Source organism: Rattus norvegicus, chromosome 10 (assembly GCF_036323735.1).
Source record: "Rattus norvegicus strain BN/NHsdMcwi chromosome 10, GRCr8, whole genome shotgun sequence".
In the NCBI taxonomy this organism is placed as follows: Eukaryota; Metazoa; Chordata; class Mammalia; order Rodentia; family Muridae; genus Rattus; species Rattus norvegicus.
This window is the reverse complement of record NC_086028.1, coordinates 95,063,709-95,084,773: the sequence shown is the minus strand read 5'-3', so window position 1 is coordinate 95,084,773 and position 21,065 is coordinate 95,063,709. Positions and strand designations below refer to the sequence as shown.

Genomic DNA, 21,065 nt, shown 5'->3' with positions numbered 1-21,065 from the left:
GACCCCAATCAGCATCTTAGAATTAAAACCTGCTCATTACCCAGATAAGAAGTGTCCCCATTAGGCGAGTCGAGGTCCACACCTTGTATCACCAATGACATTTAATTCCTAGAACCTGGCTTTGTCCTCAAGAAACTTGCCTTTCTCCTGGATATAGTGAATCTCTTTGTTTACGAGAAGGATAAACATCGAGGCATTTCACCTGGAAAAAGAGAATGAGCAAACCTTTTATTCCCCTTGCAGTAAAATCATATTTTTCTCCTGGGATACCTTCTGCGTTATTTGGTAGCGAACTTGTTGCAAGGACGTGGGTTAGAAGCTGGGTGAGCGCCTGTGATCCCAGCAATTAAGATGTGGAGGGAAGGGGATCACGAGTTCAAGATCAGCCTTCGCTGTGTGGAAGGTTCAAGGCCAGGCTGGGCCCCTGTGAGACTGAGTCTGAAAAAGCAATAAAGTGTCCTAGTTTGGTTTCTATTACTGTGATAAATACCACGTGGCCGGAAGCAATTAGGGAAGGAAACGTTGTTTTGGCTTGCACTTCCAGGTCACAAACCATGGTTGAAAGAAGCCAAGGCAGGAACCAGAAACAAGAACCATGAGTCAGGAAGCATGGAAGAGCACTTGATCTCAAGCTTGCATTCAGCTACCTTTCTTATACACACTAGACTCATCTACGTAGGGATGGTGCTGCCCACAGTGGGCTACACGTCCCCTCCGTCAATTAGACATATAGACTAATCTGAGGAGACAATTGAGGTTTGCTGTTCCCAGATGTGACAAGCTGACAACCAAGATTAGTCATCAAAGAGAGAGGGGGGGGGGGCTTGGAGGAAAAGGAGGATTGGGGTGTTACAAGCCCCCAATTCAAATAGGGAGTGTGCCGCAGAACACAGAACTTGAACTTGAAAAAGGAAATTCAGTCTGACAGTCAATATATCCACCACCTGTAAGTTTATTTATAGCCATTTCCTCAGCTTTTTATATGAATGGACGTCTTGGATTTCTTAGGGTGGAGCCATTCCAACAGGCCTGCTTACTCATTACCTGGCCCTCCACAAACCACATCCAGACAGACCATGTGTGGAGCTGAAGCCAACACGGTTCTTTCGAAAACTAAGAATTAGTTGTCGAGTGAATGCCTTGGGTGGCTTCTTCACAAGCCACCTGAAAGGGCCACTTATTTAGTGCCCGGGGCACCTGCCAATCCGGTTCCTGTTCTGACTTCCTGCCTGGATTGTAGTAGTGAATTTTCATGGTGAGACAGAGTATTTCTGTCTGAATATTCCTGCGTCACTTTGAACTGAGTCCTCCCAGGACCTGAGGCTCTCCCTTGAACGCTGGCACGCTGCCGTACCAGCTGTTTCTGCCCCTTCTATCACCTCAGCGTGTGGGGAGTCCGGTTCCAAAGCCTGACCGTTTCTTCATGCCCGTCTGTCTTTCTTACATAAAATACGTAGAGCTTTTACATTAAACCAAACCTAGGTTTCTATTAATACAGATTTGTATGAAAGTAGTTTACATGTCGCTTGGGGAACAATAGAGTCAGAGACAGCAGCCTTGAGATATTATCACCACAGGAGTGCTGATGGGTGTGGACCACACGCTAGCTTAGACACTTAGTGCTTGGAAATAAAATATAGTTTAACTGAGTAATAATGTTATATTAGTGAGATGGAATTTTTTTAAAAAGCGTAGTAGGCTGAATTGGATCTCCTGAACCCACATAAAGGCAGAAGGAGGGACCAAATCCACAAAGTTGTCCTCCGTTCACACGTGACTGCAGCACAATACTCCCCCACAATGTCACATATGCACAATTAATAAGTAAACACAAATATATTTAAAGTAATTTTAGGTTGACTACCTATCAAAATTATATGCAATATTTTTTAAAAAATTTATACATTATATATAATAATATATATTATTTTTAATATCTATGATATATCATAGATATTAAACCAGATTTATTGGTCACATTGCAGGAAAGAACTTCAGGATGAGCCTCTGTGAAGCAGAAACAGTTTAATAGAAGGCTTTTTAGGATTTCACTTTGTACATTTCACTTTTTAAGATTTCCTTTACGAGGGGCTGGAGAGATCTGTTGGCTCAGCGGTTAAGAGCACTGGCTGCTCTTAACTTAGTTCAATTCCCAGCAACCACATGGTGGCTCACAACCATCTGTGATGGGATCTGATGTCCTCTTCTGGTGTGCCTGAAAACAGCGACAGTGTACTTATACATAAATAAAAATAAATATAAATAAAAAAATTTTCATTCATGAGAATGTGTGTCTTTGTGCCTCTCCCCAACACCGTGTGTGTGTGTGTGTGTGTGTGTGTGTGTGTGTGTGTGTGTACATTCGTGCACATGCATGAGCACACCAGGAGAGGGCATCCTATCTCTTGGAGCTGAGTTACAGGCAGATGTAAGCAATATGATGTGGTGTGGGGCGGCGGGCCGTGAAAGGTACCCTGATTCTTGGTCGCAATAGGTCGAATCCCCGGGAGACCCTAAAAGGGATGGCAGGCGCATTCCTATTCTCCCAGGATATCAGGCCTTCACGTAGCTGCGCCCCCCACAGACCCCTGTAGAGAGGTTTGAGACAGACCAGTCATGCACGGCAAGGCCTCAAGCCCCTCCTGCACAGGTGAAGATGTGACCACAGGTCATGAAGCCTCAAGACAGATCAGACAAGGAAGCAGGACCACGCCCCCAATTATGTAGATGAGGTCTTCCCAAACTCTCAGGCCAAACCAATAGGAAGTTCCTGCTGTCAGACACTGACCCGTCCAAAAAGCTGTATTTAAGTGTCGTGTTCAGAATTAAAAGGTACAGGAATGTTGTCTTTTCGTTGTCAGCCTTACAGCAAATGCCATCCAGTGTGTTGGAATCTTTTGACTCTCGACTCCAGAGTGAGGTGCCCTGCTTCTGTCCCATGCCCCCTAATTTTCCTATCTTTTCACCCTTTCCATCATTGCCTTTTATATAGTGAGTTGAACAAGATATATTAAAATTAACCTACCTGTTTATTTAATTTATTGTCATGGGGGTGGCTCTGATGGGTGACATAACACAGAAACATGAGGAGGTCAGGGGGAAACTTTGCGAAGTTGGTTCTTTTTCCCCTACCGTCACTTGGGTTCTGAGGCCCGAACTCAAGTCACCAGGCTTGTGGAGTGGGCGCCTTGACTCACCGAGCTGCCTGGCAAGTCCTATTACCTGTTCATTCTTCTCTTTTCAGAGTATGTCTTCTAGAATTTCTCACATTATATGAGTCTCATATGTGTTTTATTGTTGTGCTGCTGTCTCCGAACCCCTCTTGTATCTGTCCTAACCTTTCTGGTCTTAGTACTGTTACATTAGCCCAGTCTCCTGTTCCATCACTCCCAGCATGTCACCTTAGTTCCCTAAAGACTTCTAAGCCTTCTAATTTGATCTGCACACACCGGCCAAGTTTATCTTCCTCCAACACTGCTTTTATCGTGACACACTCCCAGGCCAAAACTAACCCCAGCTCCCATCGCTGCCTCCCCAAAGTCCAACTGCTTAATTAACAAACTGATAATAGGCCCCACTTTAAAACGGTACTGGGCACTTCATCTAATATTTCCAGAGACGTAGACTGCCAGGCTCCTTCCTCTTTCAACCAAATTGAAAAGATAGCAGCTTTTGGCAGAGCTGGGAGATGGGGGAAGGTGCAGCTAGGACTGAAAAGCTTGCTGAGATGACCGAAACATCCAAACAGCAATTCTTTACACTTGGGTTGGTTTATACAGTGACTCACAATTGACCCTTCTGCAATCATCAGGGGCAGATCTGTGAGTCGACAGAACAATGGACTTGAGGAAATAAACTGTTATATTTTTATCTGGGAAAAAAAAACCCAACTGGAGAACCAATCAGAAAAGCTTATGCAAAACAGGACTCTCTTGCTCATCTATCCTAAATATCAGTACATGATATGGTATCATTTTGTCAGGATTTGGGGGAATGTCGCTGAGTGTGATGGTTCACCCTGTAATCCCAGCACCTGGGAGGCCAAGGAAGGAGGATCAGTTACCAAGGGCTTGAGGAGCCGGTAGACTATAGCCTGAGACAAAGTATCCAAAATAAATAAAGTGGCTGGATATAAATGGAATTGCTACGATCTACAGAACTGTGACATCATCATCATCATCATCGCCATCATCATAGTAATAATAATGGTGATGATGATGATTTCAGAGGCTGGAGAGATGGTTCAGCACTGTTCTTACTGGTGACCGGAATTCTCTTTCCCAGAACCCACACGAGGCATCTCATAACCAATTGCACACAAGCTTGGGAAGCAAATCTCCGGTTTGCTTCAGATTGCATCTCAAACGACAATGAGCTTCAAGCTGTACTGTCTTGTACACTATTCTAGTTTCTCTCATTTCTACAAATCAAATGTCTGGCCAAATACTGTTAAGTAAAATTGTGTGGTGACAAGTCTTGAAAGAAGACCAGTTCACAGGCCGCTGTGTATTGTTGATTTTAGATACATTGTCTGGCCAGTGCTTCAGTGGGGTCTTCAGTAAATCGGTAAGAATATACCAAGGTAATATGTTAATGCAAGTCTCAGGGTTAGCAAGAGCTCTTTCTCAACTGTAGGACTGTAGATAACTTGTCGGCTGGGGGAACTTTTCTCCAAGAATCTTAAGGGTTCTCCAAAAGGGCTGGGCTTTGGTGTCTACTAATTTCAACCAGATTCTGTATGCTTAGCGGGCGGGCGGGGAAGCGGGCGTCCACCCGCCTCCTTGGCGTTGTCCCTGACGCTAAGGCAGGCTTGAAGCCTGCAGCTCCACTTCTCCTCCTCCTCCTCCTCACCCTCTGGACGCTCTGGCAATGAAAACACCACCACGTGGCCTGCTGCCTTTGCCTCACCCATCCTCGACCAATGGCAAGCGGCGTCTACGAGTAGAGGGCGGGTTTTTAGCAGCTGTCCCGCCCACTACCCCCTTTGAGTGACTAAAAGAGTTGGAGGCCAATCGTGGCTGTCTGCGGAGGCCCTGTTCTGTCAGCTGTCCTGTTCCCTGAGATAAGAGGCGCGGTGGGGTCCGGGCTCGTCTGGAGAGGGGCGGAGCTAGAGGTAGGGCGGATCGGGGGCGGGGTCTGTTTGGCTCAGGGCGGGGCCAGGGTTGTGAGGGGGTGGGGCTAGGTGCGGAATGGGGAGAGAGCGAGGCTAAGTGAGAAATGCGTGGGGCGGGTCCTAAAGGTCCCAGGCAGGACTAGAGCCTGGAGCGGCGGTACTCGAGGCAGGGGCGGGGCCTAGCTGTTTTAGGATATATGGGGAAGTTGGGTGGGGCGGAGCTAAGTGGGAGTCGTGTGAGGGCGGGGTCTTGCGGGGGGCAAGGCTAAGTGGTCCCTGAGTGGGCGTGGCCTGTCTGGGGGCGAGCCGGGGCGGGACCGAGGCGGCAAGCCGGCCCACGGAGCCGGCGCGGGCGGGCTGCTGAGGTGGCTGTCCCCCGCTCAGAGGTGCGGCTTTTCGGGTCGAGCCCCCGATGGAGGCCGAAGCTGCAGATGCCCCTCCGGGCCGAGTGGAGGCGGCGCTCAGCTGCTTCTCTTTCAACCAAGACTGCACGTAAGCCACGGCTCCAGCCCCCTGGCCGGGGAAGTGGGGGACAGAATGTCGCCACCAAAGGGTGTTGTCCTGTAACGCAACTGGTGGCTAGCCCGGGCCTGCGCGCCGACGGGACCTCGGCGGGGCAGCCTGCGTTGCGGCGTTGCTCGGCAGTGGGGCTTGAGCCCACCCAGACGACTGCCATCAGAGCCTGCCAGAAAGAACCAGCCAGGGTGACCCAAAGAAGTCAGCGAGGAGGGAGGAGGGGGACCTTGAATGTGGGGGAGGGACTTGGTGTGGGCCACCTAGTGACCGAAAGGGAGATCAGGGACCAAAACAAAGGTGTGGGGAGGGAGGAATGTGCAACTTGACTCAAGAGGGAGGATGCGAGAGTCGGGAAGATGGGGAAAACTTTACCATTTGTCCTTGAGTATTTCAACGTGGCATTTGGGCAGGGCCTCGGACAAACAGGAGCCTATCCCTGTGACCCGGCCAGCCCAGCACTGGGCATCTTGGCTGATCGCTTTGGCCTTAGGAAGCTTTTCTTTATTTGCTTTTCTGTGTTTACTCATTGTCTCCCCAGTCCCAGGAATCTCCTGGAAGCTCGGGAACCCTTTCTCTGCCCCAGACAACTTCCCATCCCGGAAGCAGGCGCTCCACCCTGTTGCTTTTAAGTGGATTTTTAATGTTTCACTATGATGGTCAACATTTAGACTTTGGTCCATGAACCAGGGATTGCTTGCCTGAGTTCTAGGCATCTGCAGAACTAAATCTTAGACGCAGACTACTGCTCCCTTCCCTGTTTTTGTGGAAGCCAGCCTGGGAACCATATGGAATAATCTCTTTGGAATGTGGAGCCCTGAAGCATCAGGGCAGGGATGACCACTTCCCAGTGTCCCACTTCCGGCTGTACCAGTTTCTGCTCTGTTCCTTGTTTGGGCTCAGCTTCAGGCTTGTGCCTCGGCCGCTGCTGGCTGAACTGTGCTAATATTGAACATTCATTCGTTGGTGTAATTAAGGCCATAAGCAGCCCTGGTTTTCATTCCCTTTGTGTTTCTGTTTGAAAAACCCCTGCTCCGAACAATATGTCTTTGTTTGAAAAATCTGTACGTGTAATCATGTAATCCAGTAACTCGACAGCTTGGCTAGATGAGTGACTCTCAGGCTGCCTCTGACCACAGCCCACAATAAAAAAGTCCATCTTACAACATCTCCCAATAACATAACATGTAATATTCGCAAACTATTAAGTGTGGTACCTTGTGGAATTTTCTTGGTATTTTCTTTTTGTTTTGAGCCTGTCTCTATGTAATCTGGACAGCCTCAAATTCCCTACCAGATGAGGATGGATTTCGAATTCTTTTTTTTTTTTTTTTTTGTTCTTTTTTTCGGAGCTGGGGATCGAACCCAGGGCCTTGCGCTTCCTAGGTAAGCGCTCTACCACTGAGCTAAATCCCCAACCCCATGAATTTCGAATTCTGATTCCTGCCTCCCATTCTGGAATACTGAGACTACGGGAAATATCACCATACTCTGTTTATACAGTGCTGGCAATGGAACTCGGGGCTTTATACATGCCAGACAAGTCCAGCCCCATTTTCTTGTGTGGGTGGGTGAGCAGGGTTAGGGTAGGAGGCATGCAGGGTATGGAGCATAAGACCCAATGTCTCAATCATCCTGAGTACAGACTCTACCATGGAGCTATATCCCAGCCTCCAGGCACTGGAATTAGTATGTCTTTGCTTTTAAAGCTGTTGTAACCTGTTGAGTTGTTTTGGGGATTATCTCCTAAGATGAGACTTAAGTGCATGATAGGATGGATAAAATTCTGACGTTTTGTAAGAAACTTTTGCAAGAGTGTTCTGTTGAAATGGTGAACGTGTTTTCCTTCCCAGTTGAACCCCATTTAAGGAGGAGGAGGTAGTTTACTTACAAGTAGTAAATCAGCCAAATTACACCTTGTGATATTATTGGATTTGGAAAACAAGTGTCATCCACTCTAGTTATTAAACAATACAGAGTCACAGCCCGGTAAGAATGCTGTCTTCCAAAACCTGTAAGGTGCTTTGAAAGTTTATTTCCTCCGTCAGCTCTGCTTTCCTGGGCGAAGGCTTGTTGGGCAGCTCTACCTCTCCTATAAATAAAAGGTCTTGTCACGGTCAGTTGCTTGGAGCCATGGAGGGTATGACATTGAATTTTAAAATAAATCATCTTCCTCACTGGGTGCATTTAGGTGAATTGGTGTGTCTTTTTCTATATGTGTGAGCTGAGCTGGAGACCTAGTCTTTCTAGAGAAGGCAGGTAAAGGGAGTCAAGATCTACCAGTGTCGTCCACACTAATGCTTTGTAACTGGGCTAGACGCTTCAGCTGTATTTTAAATCTTGGATAGTGATTGGGATTTGTCTCCGACTCCACTTCTATGAGTAGTAGTGAGAATCTTGTTTTTATAGAAAGGACTTACAGGTAAAAATAAGATAAAAATCTGAATTCCTTAACATGGAGTCTTTTCTGGCCATAGAGCAATCATTAAAAACACAGGAGTGATCACCGCACCCTTTTCTCACCCATCCAACCCTTCTGAGCTGAGTGTGGCAGCTTGTGAGGAATCCTAGGTACTACTGAGGCAAGAGTTAAAAAGACCACTTTAACCCACAACCGCTCAGAGGCGGCATGAGTAACAGACTCTTTCGAAAGCATAAAATGAAGAAACAAAGAAACCTTTTTGTGCCGAAATCAGGACTTGCACCCTGAAAATGATGCTTTTGAACTTACTTATTACTGTGTGTGCACATGTGTGTGCACATGATGGGGTGGGTGCCACGCTGGCCAGAGCATGCATGTGAAGGTCAGAGAACAACTCTGGGGAGGTGGACCTTCTCCTTCCACCTTTACATGGGGTATGGGGTTGAAACCCAGATTCCCAAGCTTCTGGTTGAATCACCCCCCCCCCCCCAACCCTTGACACCTACTTTAAATCGCTAAGTCTTTTGGTTAGTTTGTTGGTGGTGTCTTGGTGGGACTTGTTTTGTTTTTATAAGTGGGGGGGGGGGTGAAAAGGATCGATTTGTGTAGCCCTGGACGCCTTCAGCTAAGTGGAGATCCTCCTGCCTCCACCTCACCTCCCGAGTGTTGGGATTGCACATCTCTTTAGTTTTGTTTTAGGACTCGAAACTCTGGGCTCCCTACCTAGCATATTTCTGAGGCCAGCCTGGGCTACCTGAAAACTCTGCATTAGGAAGTAAAACCCCCAAATAGTAACCACTCCAGTATATTTCAGAGTTCAAAGATCCTCCTTGTCTACTTTTACTAGTGCTGGTGTTTGTGGTGCTGGTTGCCAAACCCTAGTCCTCCAAGGTTGGAGCGCTAAGGCCTAGAACCCGCTGCCTTGCTGATTAAAAGCTGGCAGCAGTTGCTTGTTCCTGCATCCCAGGCTGTTTGTATAGAAAAGGGAATTCTGGGGCTGGAGAGATGGCTCAGTGGTTAAGAGCACCGACTGCTCTTCCTGAGGTCCTGAGTTCAAATCCCAGCAACCACATGGTGGCTCACAACCATCTATAATGGGATCTGATGCCTTCTTCTGGTGTGTCTGAAGACAGCTACAGTGTACTCATATATAATAAATAAATAAAATATTTAAAAAAAAAAAAAAAAAAAAAAGAAAAGGGAATTCTGGAGGGGGAGGGGCGGATCACGTGACTTTTTTTCTTTTTTTAAGGTAGCAAAACAAGAGCCTTGGCATTCAGGTTTGTGAGCTGCTTGTTTTAGTATAATTCTTCCCTGGAAGAGCGAATCTCAGCTTGGTATATATTTGGTTTAAGTGAAGAAGTTGCACCGAACGGTTGGAGGAAGGCCCATTTCAACACCGACATCCCGTATTCCTAGGGAGGAAGTGTTTGCGGTCACGTGACTCATCTGGAGAGCGTTCCCTGCAAGGTTTTGTTCTCCCATTTTTTTAGATCAAAGCAGGAGAGTCGAGAAGGAGGCCATGTCAAGTGCCAACGAGAGGCCACGTATTCTCTTTCTCTTTTCCTTTTTTGGGACAGTCTTGTCACATAGTCCAAGCTGTCCTCGAACATACGGTCCTTCTGATTAGCTGTGGCTACACCCGGTCACTCCTTGGTGATCCGGTGACCTGTTGTCACCGAGTCACCAGGGATACCTGGTGTCCTGGTTTGTTCTCCATTGCCGCGATGAACATCATGACCCAAAGGCAGTGTGGGGAGGAAAGGGCTTACTTAGTTCACCTGTAGCTTCCCATCCATCATGAAAGGAAGTGGGGGTAGGAGCTCCAGGCTGGAGCCTGGAGGCAGGAATTGAAGCAGAAGTGTGGGGGAGGGCTGCTTACCGGCTTGCTCCTTATGATTCACTCAGCTCGATGCGTTACACAACCCCGGGACCACCTACCTGTCCAGGCATGGCGCCGCCCACAGTAGGATGAGTCCTCTCTCATATCTCTCATTAATCAAGAAAATACCCCCATGGGCTCCCCTACCAGCCCGTCTGATGGGCAGTCGTTTTCTCAGTCAAGATTTTCTCTTCACAGAGCCATCTGTAGCTTGTATCAAGTAAAGAAAAAAAAAATGAGCAAACCACTTCGGTTTAGAACTTCCTTTTATTTATGGGTTAAAATCGGGGCTGGGGTGATAGCTAAGTCAATGAGAGGACCTAGATTCGATCCCCAGAATTTATGTAAGGTTAATAGTACTAAAAACAACAATAAATAAGTTTTTAATGGGAGGTGGGAACTAGCAGGTCCCTCCCTGGGGCTGGCTAGCCAGTCAGCCTTGCCAATCCACTGAGCTTCCTTGTCACGTGGACAGCACCCAGCACACACCCCTAACCCTGCATACGCGTGAACACACACACACATCCATGCAAGTGTGTACTCGTGCAATGATAATAACTCATCCTCCTGTAAAGGTCTTTCCAAACAGATGACAAGGCTGTCTCCCACCAAGCCTTGTGGAGGTGTCCTACAAAGACTTCCTAAACATTCCTTTTGTCCTATTTGTCCTTTTGCCCAGCTGTGGGAGCTTTAACATTTTCCTTGGTAACAGAGCCCAAGCAGTGCCTGTCTCTTAAAAAGCTGCCTTTGACCTTTTCCCTTCATGAATGTCTGCCAGAACCTCCTCTGCCTTGAGGGAGTTATCGGAGTCCTGAAGATGTGTGTTTACCTGCACCTCAGCAGCCCCCTGGGGAAAGGGACACGGTGTCTGTTGTCATTCCTGTGCTGTCCTTATCTCCGCAGATCCCTAGCGATTGGAACCAAGACTGGTTACAAGCTGTTTTCTCTGAGTTCTGTGGAGCAACTTGACCAAGTCCATGGAAGCAGTAAGTGTGTGTGTGTGTGTGTGTGTGTGTGTGTGTGTGTGTACGAAATCCTCTATCCAGATGTTAATCTTTCTTCCCTACTCCCACCCCCATGTCTTAATTTTCTTCTTTTTGGAGCCCTGGGGGTTGAGCCTTGTGGCCTCTTTTTTTTTTTTTTTTTTTTTTTTCTTTTCTTTTTTTCGGAGCTGGGGACCGAACCCAGGGCCTTGCGCTTGCTAGGCAAGCGCTCTACCACTGAGCTAAATCCCCAACCCCCCTCGTGGCCTCTTAAAAGCACTGGACCACCAAGTCCACATCCCAGCCATAGACTTCAGACTTCAGTCTCCACCTCTGAGTTCTGTCTTAGCCCTCGACCTAAAAAGCCGGTGTTGTGCAGATTTGAATACAAGCCATTGTCTCTTCTTGCACAAAAGCCACAATGGGGCTCTTATTGGAATTTGGCAATAGCTTGGGTGACATTTTCTTCTTTGTAAGAAGAAAGCCCTTGTTTGACATCATATTGTCGATACTTTTCTAAATATTTGTGCTCATGGCGATCATCAGTCTGTGGCATTGTCAACCCAAAGGGCACCTGTCACTTCTCTTTGCCATCACCGCCTCTGTAGCTTGGTGACACCATTCACTTAGAAGGGACATGTGTTTATATGTTTGTTTGAGTGATGTAACATGAGTGTATCAACATAACCCATGTTGAAGATGTTGAAGTACTTCTAGTGAACATGAAAAGTAATTCCACTTAGAAATGTGACCGTGATTTTTCTCAGGGGTAATAATGTATGCTGTTGCCATAGTGACACATATGTCACTGTCACCTCGGTATTTTCTGGAAAGAACGTGGTTTGGTAAATAGTAATTGGGGCTCCTAATTTATTTACTTCGTATTTACTTTTGATCTCTGTGTGTGACAGAGACATGTGTGAGAGAGGGTGTGTAGCCATTCACAAGTACCCATCTCTACCTCTCACCTTGTTTGAGACAGTCTCTTTGTTATCTGCCATTGTGTATCCTGGGCAAACAGGGCCGTGAGCTTCCAGGAATTCTCCTGCCTCAACCTCCTATCTCATAGAATTATAGATAGACCTGCACTACCACATCCAGTCTTGCATGGGCTCTAGGGCTTTGAACTCAAGTCCTTGTGTATGCAGAGGACTTTACCCGCTGAACCGTCTCTTGTACCCTCGGGCTCTAATATATTTGTAAAGTGTTGTTATTATCCTAACATTTTGGTGACTATTTTACTGTGTATATGTCACATGTCATACTTCCGGTGGGATCTCCTATAAACAAACAAGAAAGATACTTGACAAGATAGCCTCAGAAAGACACCGAAGGCCTGTCTGTGGTATTCTGGAGACTTACTGCTATTCTTCCCTTCAGAGTTCAGAAGTATTTTCTTGCACCAAGTATGGTGGTGCACACCCATAAAAGCCAGCATTCAGGGGGCTGAAGCAGAAATATCGAGAGTCAAGGCCAGCCTGGGTTATTGAGAAAAGTTCTGTTTTAAAGATGGTTTCTGCTGACCTCTACTCACACTCTCTCTCTCTCTCTCTCTCTCTCTCTCTCTCTCTCTCTCTCTCTCTGTGTGTGTGTGTGTGTGTGATGGGCAATTATATGCTATGGTGTTCAAGGTGGCTCTGAAGTCTTAGTTATTAGCATATTCTTCGATTTACATATTTGGGAAGGCCCCTGGGAGTGTTTTCCCTGGAGACAGTTAAAGCTTGCTGTTGTGACTAGGGTGGGGGTCATTACTGATTAAGGGTACCCAGTAGCATCAAGACCCAGATCCTACGGGGCTGGGGATTTAGCTCAGTGGTAGAGCGCTTACCTAGGAAGCGCAAGGCCCTGGGTTCGGTCCCCAGCTCCGGAAAAAAAAAAAAGAACCAAAAAAAAAAAAAAAAAAAAAGACCCAGATCCTACTGTAAACTAGCCTGTGTGGTACCCAATGTCACAAAGGCCAGTCTTTCTCTCAGAGGACATCTGTGTGACCTCTCTTCTGCTCCTCCCCTCTCCCCAGATGAAATCCCCGACGTGTATATTGTGGAGCGCCTCTTCTCCAGCAGCCTGGTTGTGGTGGTCAGTCACACAAAACCTCGGCAGATGAACGTCTACCACTTCAAGAAAGGCACCGAGATCTGTAATTACTGCTACTCCAGTAACATTTTGTCTATTCGGCTGAACCGACAGGTGAGGAGATGGGACCCCCCCCCCCACACACACACACAAGGCATCCAGCCTTCTGCTAACTGGAGCAGAAGAAAGCCATCTCTAAAGATGAATATTTTCGGGTTGGCTAAACGGCCCACCAAGTCTGGTCAGCAGAGCTCAATCCCTACCACCCACATGGTCGAAGGCGAGAACTGACTCTTGCAAGCTATCCTCTAACTCACACACACACACACACACACACACACACACACACACACACACATGCACGACGTGCATGCACACACAGACAGGCATAAATAAATGTAAGAACATCCTGGAGGTGTGGCTCAGTGGAATAGCTTATCTGGCGCGTGCCAAGCCCTAGGTTTGATCCCCCAGCACCCACAGACAGAGCAGCATGGTGAGCCTGTGGTACCAGGGTAAACTCAGGAGGGGGCCAGTGATGCCAGAGCCCAGGAGGTAGACCCAGGAGAATCAGAAGGCCATCCTTCTTGACCGTGTGGCAACTTTGAACCTGGCCTTGATTACCTGAGACCCTGTCTTTTACAACAAAACAACAACAACAAAATAAACAAACAAGAACCCCAAGTCTCTGAAGCAAGAATTGAATGCCAGAGACAATGTAACAGAACTTATAACATTGTAACAGCAGCTTGGGATCCTGGGAGAAGGGTAAAGAGCATCTCCTCTGTGCATCTTCCCTAGTCATGCTGGCTCAAGTTCTCTCTCCAGCATGGTCGTTGCCTGGCCAAGCTCACCACCTCCTCTTGGGGCAGGCCGGTACCTGTCCAGGTAAGTTGAGTCTCTGACACAAGTCGTCAGTCCTACAAACTGCCTCAGAACACCCTAAAAATGAGAAAGAGCTCTTCTGGCCTTGGCCCTAGGCAGTGAGATTCATTGTGCACCATGGTCTTGCCTCTGAGAATGGCATACCTGAGACTAGGGTGTGGTCCCCCTGGGTCACCTCCTGAATCAGTAGGTGAAACTGACCCTCTGCTCTCAATGTGGCCCCTCCTGGTCAGCCAGCTACTCAGTCTCACGTTTCTGCCTTTGTAGCTAACACCTACCCTTGCCCTGCCACGCTAGGGAACCTAGGACATCATGCATACGAGAACTCCACCCCTGAGCTAGACGCACAGTTTCTCCAGCTAGCACTTAAGGATGTATTCTTCCCGTGCTTTCATTGTTGAAAGGAATTACTCTCATCTTAAATATGCAATATGCCTTTAAAAAGCGTAAACACTTCGGATGTGTTAGTATAGTCTCCCTGAGGTGACTGGGTTTTACATCCTGTGAGAGCAGGGGCTGGGGCAGCTCTGTTCATTGCTATGGAAGCTGATGGGAGAGAGCTTCTGAACGCTCGTTTCCTGCCTGCCTAACTGTTAAGTGGATAAGCCAAGAGCCCCTCCCTGGGATGTGCAGAGTTCTCTACTCTGTTCAGTATTCCCAGGAATGGGCAAACAGTGGCATTCCTTAAAGACAGTGGTTGTCGCCTTCTCCTCCTCTTCCTCTTCTTCCTCTTCTCCCTCCTCCTCCTCTCCTTCTTTTTGAGTCTGAACTATTAAGTGCTAATTAATAACTTTCAAGACTTATCTTTATTTTATGTGTGAGTATTTTGCCTACTCCTGTGTCTAAGTGGTTACCACATCTGTGCAATGTCCAAGGAGGCCAGAAGAGGGCGCTGGACCCCCTGGAACTGGAGTTACAGATATTTATGGTCTGTCGTGTGGTTGCTGGGAACTGAACTTAGATCCTCTGTAGGAGAAGCCAGCACTCTTAACTGCCAATCTAATTTTTTTTAAAATAATGAGGCCAAATATTTTGTTAAGTCTCTGAGAAGGAAAAGACTGTGGTTATTTTAGCTTTGCTTTGTTGTGGAAATGGTCTCATTCAGTAGCCAAGGCTAGCCTGGAAGTCAAAGCAGACTTCCCCAAAGGCTCCGCTTACAAGAGTGAGCACCACCCCTGGCTTGTTGCTTTGGTCAATCTGAGGCTCCACAGACGTTCATAGAAAACAGTCACAGGAACGGAAGGCAGAGAATTTCAGTGGCAAAGGAGCAGGCGAGAGGCAGAAAAGAAGCCTGAAGTCTTAGTGAGAGAAGGGAGGGCAGCTGGAGAATTCCCTACTTGAGGGATTTTAAGTGGGGTCCTCGGCTCAAGGGTGTCCTCAGACCTGTCTCGAGGTTCGTCTCATTTTGTAAATAGTAGTGTCCACTATATGACAGCCGAATGTCGGTTCCAGTACCTGGTCACCTTTTTAAGTTGTCAACTGTTCTCACAGCCAGCGCTCTCGGATAGTACCCGTGGAATATGCTGGTATGATTTCGCACTCCCTCTCGGGTAGGGTAGTCTCATTGGCACGAGGCAGGGAAGGACTGCTCCTGTGTCTGAGTCTCTTAGACTTTAGGCTCCGCCTCCACTCCCAGAACTCTCATTGACTTCAGGTCCTCACCCTCATCTTCTAGAGGATACGGATGGAGGTGGCCACACTTTACAGTTAGTGCCAGAGCTAACGCTGTAACTTCCCTTAGCCTAATGGTCCTAAACCACCCTAGTGCTACGGACCCCTTAGTACCCTTCCTCATGTGGTGGTGACCCCAACCTTTGCTACGGTTATGAACCGCAATGTGAACATCTGATCTGCGACCCCAGGTTGGAAAGTATGGCTTAGCCTTTTGTCTTCCAACACAGATCGGGAAGGGGTTCCGGATTTTCTTTTCTTAAGTTGTTGGGCTTTGGACTTACTTTTTGGCTTGGATGATTCATCTGCCACCAGGAGGTCTCACAGTGCCTGCTGAGCCACCTGCTTAGGGGAAAGGCAAGGGGCTTGGGGTAGGCCTGTGTCTTAGTCAGGGTTTCCATTGCTGGGGACAGACACCATGACCAAGACAACATTTCATTGGGGTTGGCTTATGGGTTCAGAGGTTCAGTCCATTATCATCAAGGCAGGGGCACGGCAGCGTCCAGGCAGGCATAGTGAGGGAAGAGTTGAGAGTTCTACATCTTGTTCCAAAGGCAAACAGGAGAAGATTGGCTCTCAGGCAGCTAGGGGGAGGGTCTCAAAGCCCACCCCTACAGTGACACACTTCTCCAACAGGGTCATACCTACTCCCACAAGGCCATGCCTCCTAATAGTGCCACTCCCTGGGCCAAGCATATCCAAGCCACCACAGCATGTATTGCTCTACAATAATCCTGGTGTCCGTGTCAGATCTTCAGACATGTGGCTTCTTCCTAAAAATAGAGAAAGTGATAGATTTGTGTAAGAAGTTACAAAGAAACAAAATTCCCTGTTTCCAAACAGGGCCTACTAGTGTGCTTTGTAATCCTAACACTCAGGAGAACAATGTGGAAAACCTGCACATCAAAGGATAGCCTGGGCTACATAGAGTACGATTCTGCCTCAGAACAAACAAAACTGAACTCTTGTTTTCAGGGTCAGGAATCAAGCTCAGCTGGTATATGAGTGTCTGCCTACCCTGCACAAAGCCCTGGTCCAGTCCCCAGTGCCACAGAAAACCAGGTGTGACGATGCGTGTCTGTAATCCCAGCACTGGTGAGGTAGAGGCGAGAGGATGAGAAATTCAGGACCATCCTCTGCTATGCAGCAAACTCCATGAAAGCCGGGGCTGCGATGAGAGCCTGTCTCAAAAACAAACACACTCACCATACCAAAACACATACCAAAACCAAAACCACCACCACCAAAAACCACAAGGTCTAGGAGAGAGTTCACGGGTAGGCATCTTTATGCTATACCTTAAGGATCTGAGTTGAACTCCCAGCCACCCATGTGAACACATACATCCACACACACGCACACACACACATGCACACACACATGCACACACATATGCACACACACGCACACACACATGCACACACACACGAATGCACACACACATGCACACACACGCATGCACACACATGCACACACACACGCAAACACACATGCACACACACAATGCACACACACATGCACACACACACGCACACACACACAAATGCACACACACATGCACACACACGCACACACACACGCACACACACGAATGCACACACACATGCACACACGCATGCACACACACGCACACACACATGCACACACACACGAATGCACGCACACACATGCACACACGCATGCATACACACACATGCACACACACACGAATGCACACACACACATGCCCACACACGCATGCACACACATGCACACACGCATGCACACACACATGCACACACACATGCACACACACGCACACGCATGCACACACACACGCGCGCGCACACACGCGCACACACACATGCACACACACGTGCGCGCGCACACACGCACACACACATGCACACACATGCGCGCACACACACGCACACACACATGCACACACACATGCACACACACATGCACACACACTCCCCTACACTCATAACTAATGCTGTGGGAAGCCAGAGACTAGAGACTATTGCCGGGGTCTGCTGACCTCCAGCCTAGATGGAAAATTCAAGCTCCACATTCAATGAGCGACCCTGCCTCAGAAGAACAAGATGGAGTATGGTGTCGAGGGACTCCTGACTTCCTGCTTTGGCTCTGCATGTCACAAAATCCTCCCACATATGCAGAAAGGAGAGCCGTCAGGAATCCTGATGTGTCCCATTATCAGTTAATGCCATTCCGGTGTGTTTTCTTGAATGACAACCATAAACAAGATGTCGTTAGTGTCGGAAGCTTTTATAGTTACCTAACCACCTGCCTCCTCTGGTCTGACTGATCGTTGATTGGATTGAAGTCTTTGAGGCTACGTTGTGGTGCAGATTCTTTAATTATCTGATTCTTTAATCAATAAAAAGGATTAAATACCTATAAAACAGAATGAAAGTCAAAGTGGGCTAGGATGTAGTTTTAGTTTGACAGAGTGTTTGCCTAGGATGCTCGAAGCCCCGGGGTTCAGTTTCCAGCACCCCATAAAGGCAGAATTGGTGACGTACACCTGGAACCCCAGCTCTGGGAAGTGGGGGTGGGAGATTCGGAAATTCAGAGTCATCCTCAGCTGCGTAGGGAGTTTGTGGCTAGCCTGGGCTACCAGGTGAATGGTAATGATTGGCTGAAGGCAAGGCGGGCGTAGCTGAGCAGTCTCTGGCTTGAACTTGTCCCGGAAGTCAGCTCTTGTGGGCTTAGGACAAGTACCTCCTCCCTCCCTGCACTTCCTGTTTTCTTCCCTTTTCATTCTTGTCTCTCTGGCCTGCATGGTGGTGACCTAGTGGAGTCCAGACGAGTGGCCCACAGAGCGGACAGCACTGTTATGCTGTTCGGGTCAGACCAGCCTGAAGGCGGGGAGGTTCCTACAGGATGCACCTGTCAGGGCCTCTGTCTCCTGAGGACTGGGTGCAGGGCTGGAAGGGGATACCAGGGCCTGTTAGAAACCGAGAACAGAAACAAACATAGAAAGGATAAAAACAGACCGTGGCGTGGCTGGCAAAGTGATCAGGTGACTGGCTACTTTTGAGAGACGTGGCAATATCTGTCATCCATCTTGAAATTTTATTTTAAAGCGAATTTTTAAAAACCATTTTCTCCATACGAATGTTTGGCCCACATTTATGTGCGTGCACCACATGCGTGCAGTGCTCATGGTGGACAGAAGAGGGTGTGAGGTCCCCCGGAACTGCAGTTCTGGACAACTATGTCACGTGGGTGCTAGGAACTGAACCCAGGCCTCTGCAAGAACATCGGGGGCTCTTAACTGATGAGCCATTTCTCTAGCCTCCCGTTATTGAGTTTTAAAGGGTGTGTGTGTGTGTGCGTGCATGTAATGGGAGATGTTGTGCATGTGCCACAGAGAACATGTGAAGGTCAGAGGACAGCTTTGTGTGTGGCGTCGATTCTCTCCTTCTATCTTTATGTGGGTTCCAGGGATCAAATTCAGCCTCGGACTTAAACAAGTCCCTTTTCTCACTGAGCCTCTCACTGATCCCAACTTTGAGATCCAGTTAGAATTTTGTTTGCTCCTCCTGCACAGTTTTAGCACTGGGGCCAGAGTGTTTTAATTAAAATAGAGAAGAGCATTTGCAGGTGGGTTTGGGGTGTGGGGAGCAACACTGTTGTCCCAGCTTCTGGGCATCTGAGGCAGTAGGACCATGAGTTCAAAACATGCCTGGGCTACAGAGTGAATCCAAAGCCAGCCTTAGCAACTCAGTGAAACCCTACGTCAGAATACAAAATACAAAGAGGGTTGGGGTTGTGGCTTAGGGGCAGAGCAGCTGTATATCACAGGCAAGACTGTGGGTTCAGTCCCCAATAGAGGGCTTCCCTTTATTGAGAAAACATGGCTTTCCCAGAGGAGAGCTGCAGCTGTTTTATAATGTTTAATTATCTTCCCTTCCCACTGCTGTACCTCAGATCCCAAGTGTCTGACCCAAAAGCAAAGCCTCACAAACTTGACTGTGCATAGTTATCTCTTGGGTCTTTGTTCAGAGACGCCCCATATCAGTTTCCAGGAAGATAGTCTAAGGACTGATACTGAGGGGAATGGCACTCTTCCATGCGGAACACTGCTGACCTTGGGGAAGCTGAGTCAGGCTGTGCAGGGGCAGGGGCAGCTACCTGGAATATAGAAGGAGCTGTTGAAGCAAGTGCCCTCCCAGCACCTCCACACAGCACCCTGCCCCCCCACTTGTGAGATGCTCCATCTTCCTTACAGTGGTTTAGATGCAGGGTACCACCTCGGGGAGAGGCTCTGAGCCCAACACGCATTCAGCTGAAGAGGGAGAGGGTGGTGTGCCATAGTGGGGTGAGGAGCCCTGTGAGAGGAGCTGTGCCCAGACATGAGGGGTGGGAATGGAGGGCCTGGGAGAGCTATCTTCGTGGGGAGGCTGTGGTCTGTGGGGATGACTCTAGAGAAGAGTGGGAGGGAAAGGACCTGGGATGGGTCATCTCATGTAAGGGTACCAAATGCTCAGACCAGAGCTTAGCTTTTCATGTTTTGAAATATTTACACGGACTTGGCCAGATCTGAAAAAAAGTCCAAGACTTCGAGCAAACTTCACTGGGACATTTTGGAATTTTTTGAATTAGTGATGCCCAACCTGTAGGGGGTAAAATGTAAGATTTAGCAGTGCAGAGAGTCTAAAGAAGCCGGCGTAAGAGAGAGAACTCAGTCACCAGCATTGAGTGTGGGAACGGAACAAAAGAGGTTCCCTGAGCCGTCTTATTCTAAGGAGAAGGGAAGAGAAAGGAGTGGAGAAAGGAAAGAGGGAGAAAGAAGGGAAGAAAGGGAGGGAGAAATCGATAAGTAAAATTCAGGATCTCGAATTTTAAGCATCTGCTCAACTAAGTGAGCTGTGTCTGTTTACATTCGTAAGTATGAGACCTTCAAAGGGCTTCGTTAACATTCTTCCTCCTTGAGGCCTGGAATCAAGTAAGGGCCCAGAGGAACAGGAGCAAGGATTAGCAGGTGCCTTTTCAGGGACTCTATCAGGGAGGCTGACGGTTCTGTCTGATTTCAGAGACTGCTGGTCTGCCTGGAAGAATCCATCTATATCCACAATATTAAGGACATGAAGCTATTGAAGACCCTCCTGGATATCCCTTCAAACCCGACAGGTGAGCCCCAGTAATAGACCTGAGCCCCTTCCCTCCCCTCCCCAGGTAAAGATGCTTCACTCCTAGCCCGCGTTCTCGCCTGGCCTGACAACCCGGAGCCCAGAGCATGCTTTGGGGATCTTTATGATGTTCGAGTTGAAGACACATTTGAATGGTGATAGATTCGGACTACAAGAATCTGCAGTCCCGAGGGAAGGACGTGCAGCCTTCCTGGTCATCCTTAGTCGGAGACCCATGTAAGCATGCCAGCTAGATTCGTGGGAGATCCCATGTATCCGACGTTGAAAGGTGTTTACCCCTAATGCTTTTTTGTGACTGTTCATTACAGAGTAGGTGTGATAATTAGAAGCAAGTTTGGACTTGGTATGTCTGCATGGTTAATTA

General features: G+C 48.0%; 1 protein-coding gene across 3 annotated transcripts in view; it reads left to right on the top strand.

Annotated features, from left to right (window-relative positions):
• The first annotated feature begins 5,094 nt into the window (after positions 1-5,094).
• Wipi1 (WD repeat domain, phosphoinositide interacting 1) overlaps positions 5,095-21,065 on the top strand; it is a 37,229-nt gene continuing 21,258 nt past the window's right edge. Inside the window, exons 1-4 of one of the 3 annotated variants that reach the window (XM_008768367.3) lie at positions 5,095-5,113; positions 10,834-10,916; positions 12,931-13,100; positions 20,585-20,681. In XM_008768367.3, the coding sequence (XP_008766589.1) occupies positions 13,014-13,100; positions 20,585-20,681 (184 nt within the window). In that variant the 5' untranslated portion in view covers positions 5,095-5,113; positions 10,834-10,916; positions 12,931-13,013. Of the gene's footprint in view, positions 5,114-5,480; positions 5,606-10,833; positions 10,917-12,930; positions 13,101-20,584; positions 20,682-20,726; positions 20,918-21,065 lie in introns of those variants that run through there. The other 2 variants (NM_001127297.1, XM_039086173.2) reach the window with 2 other exon arrangements.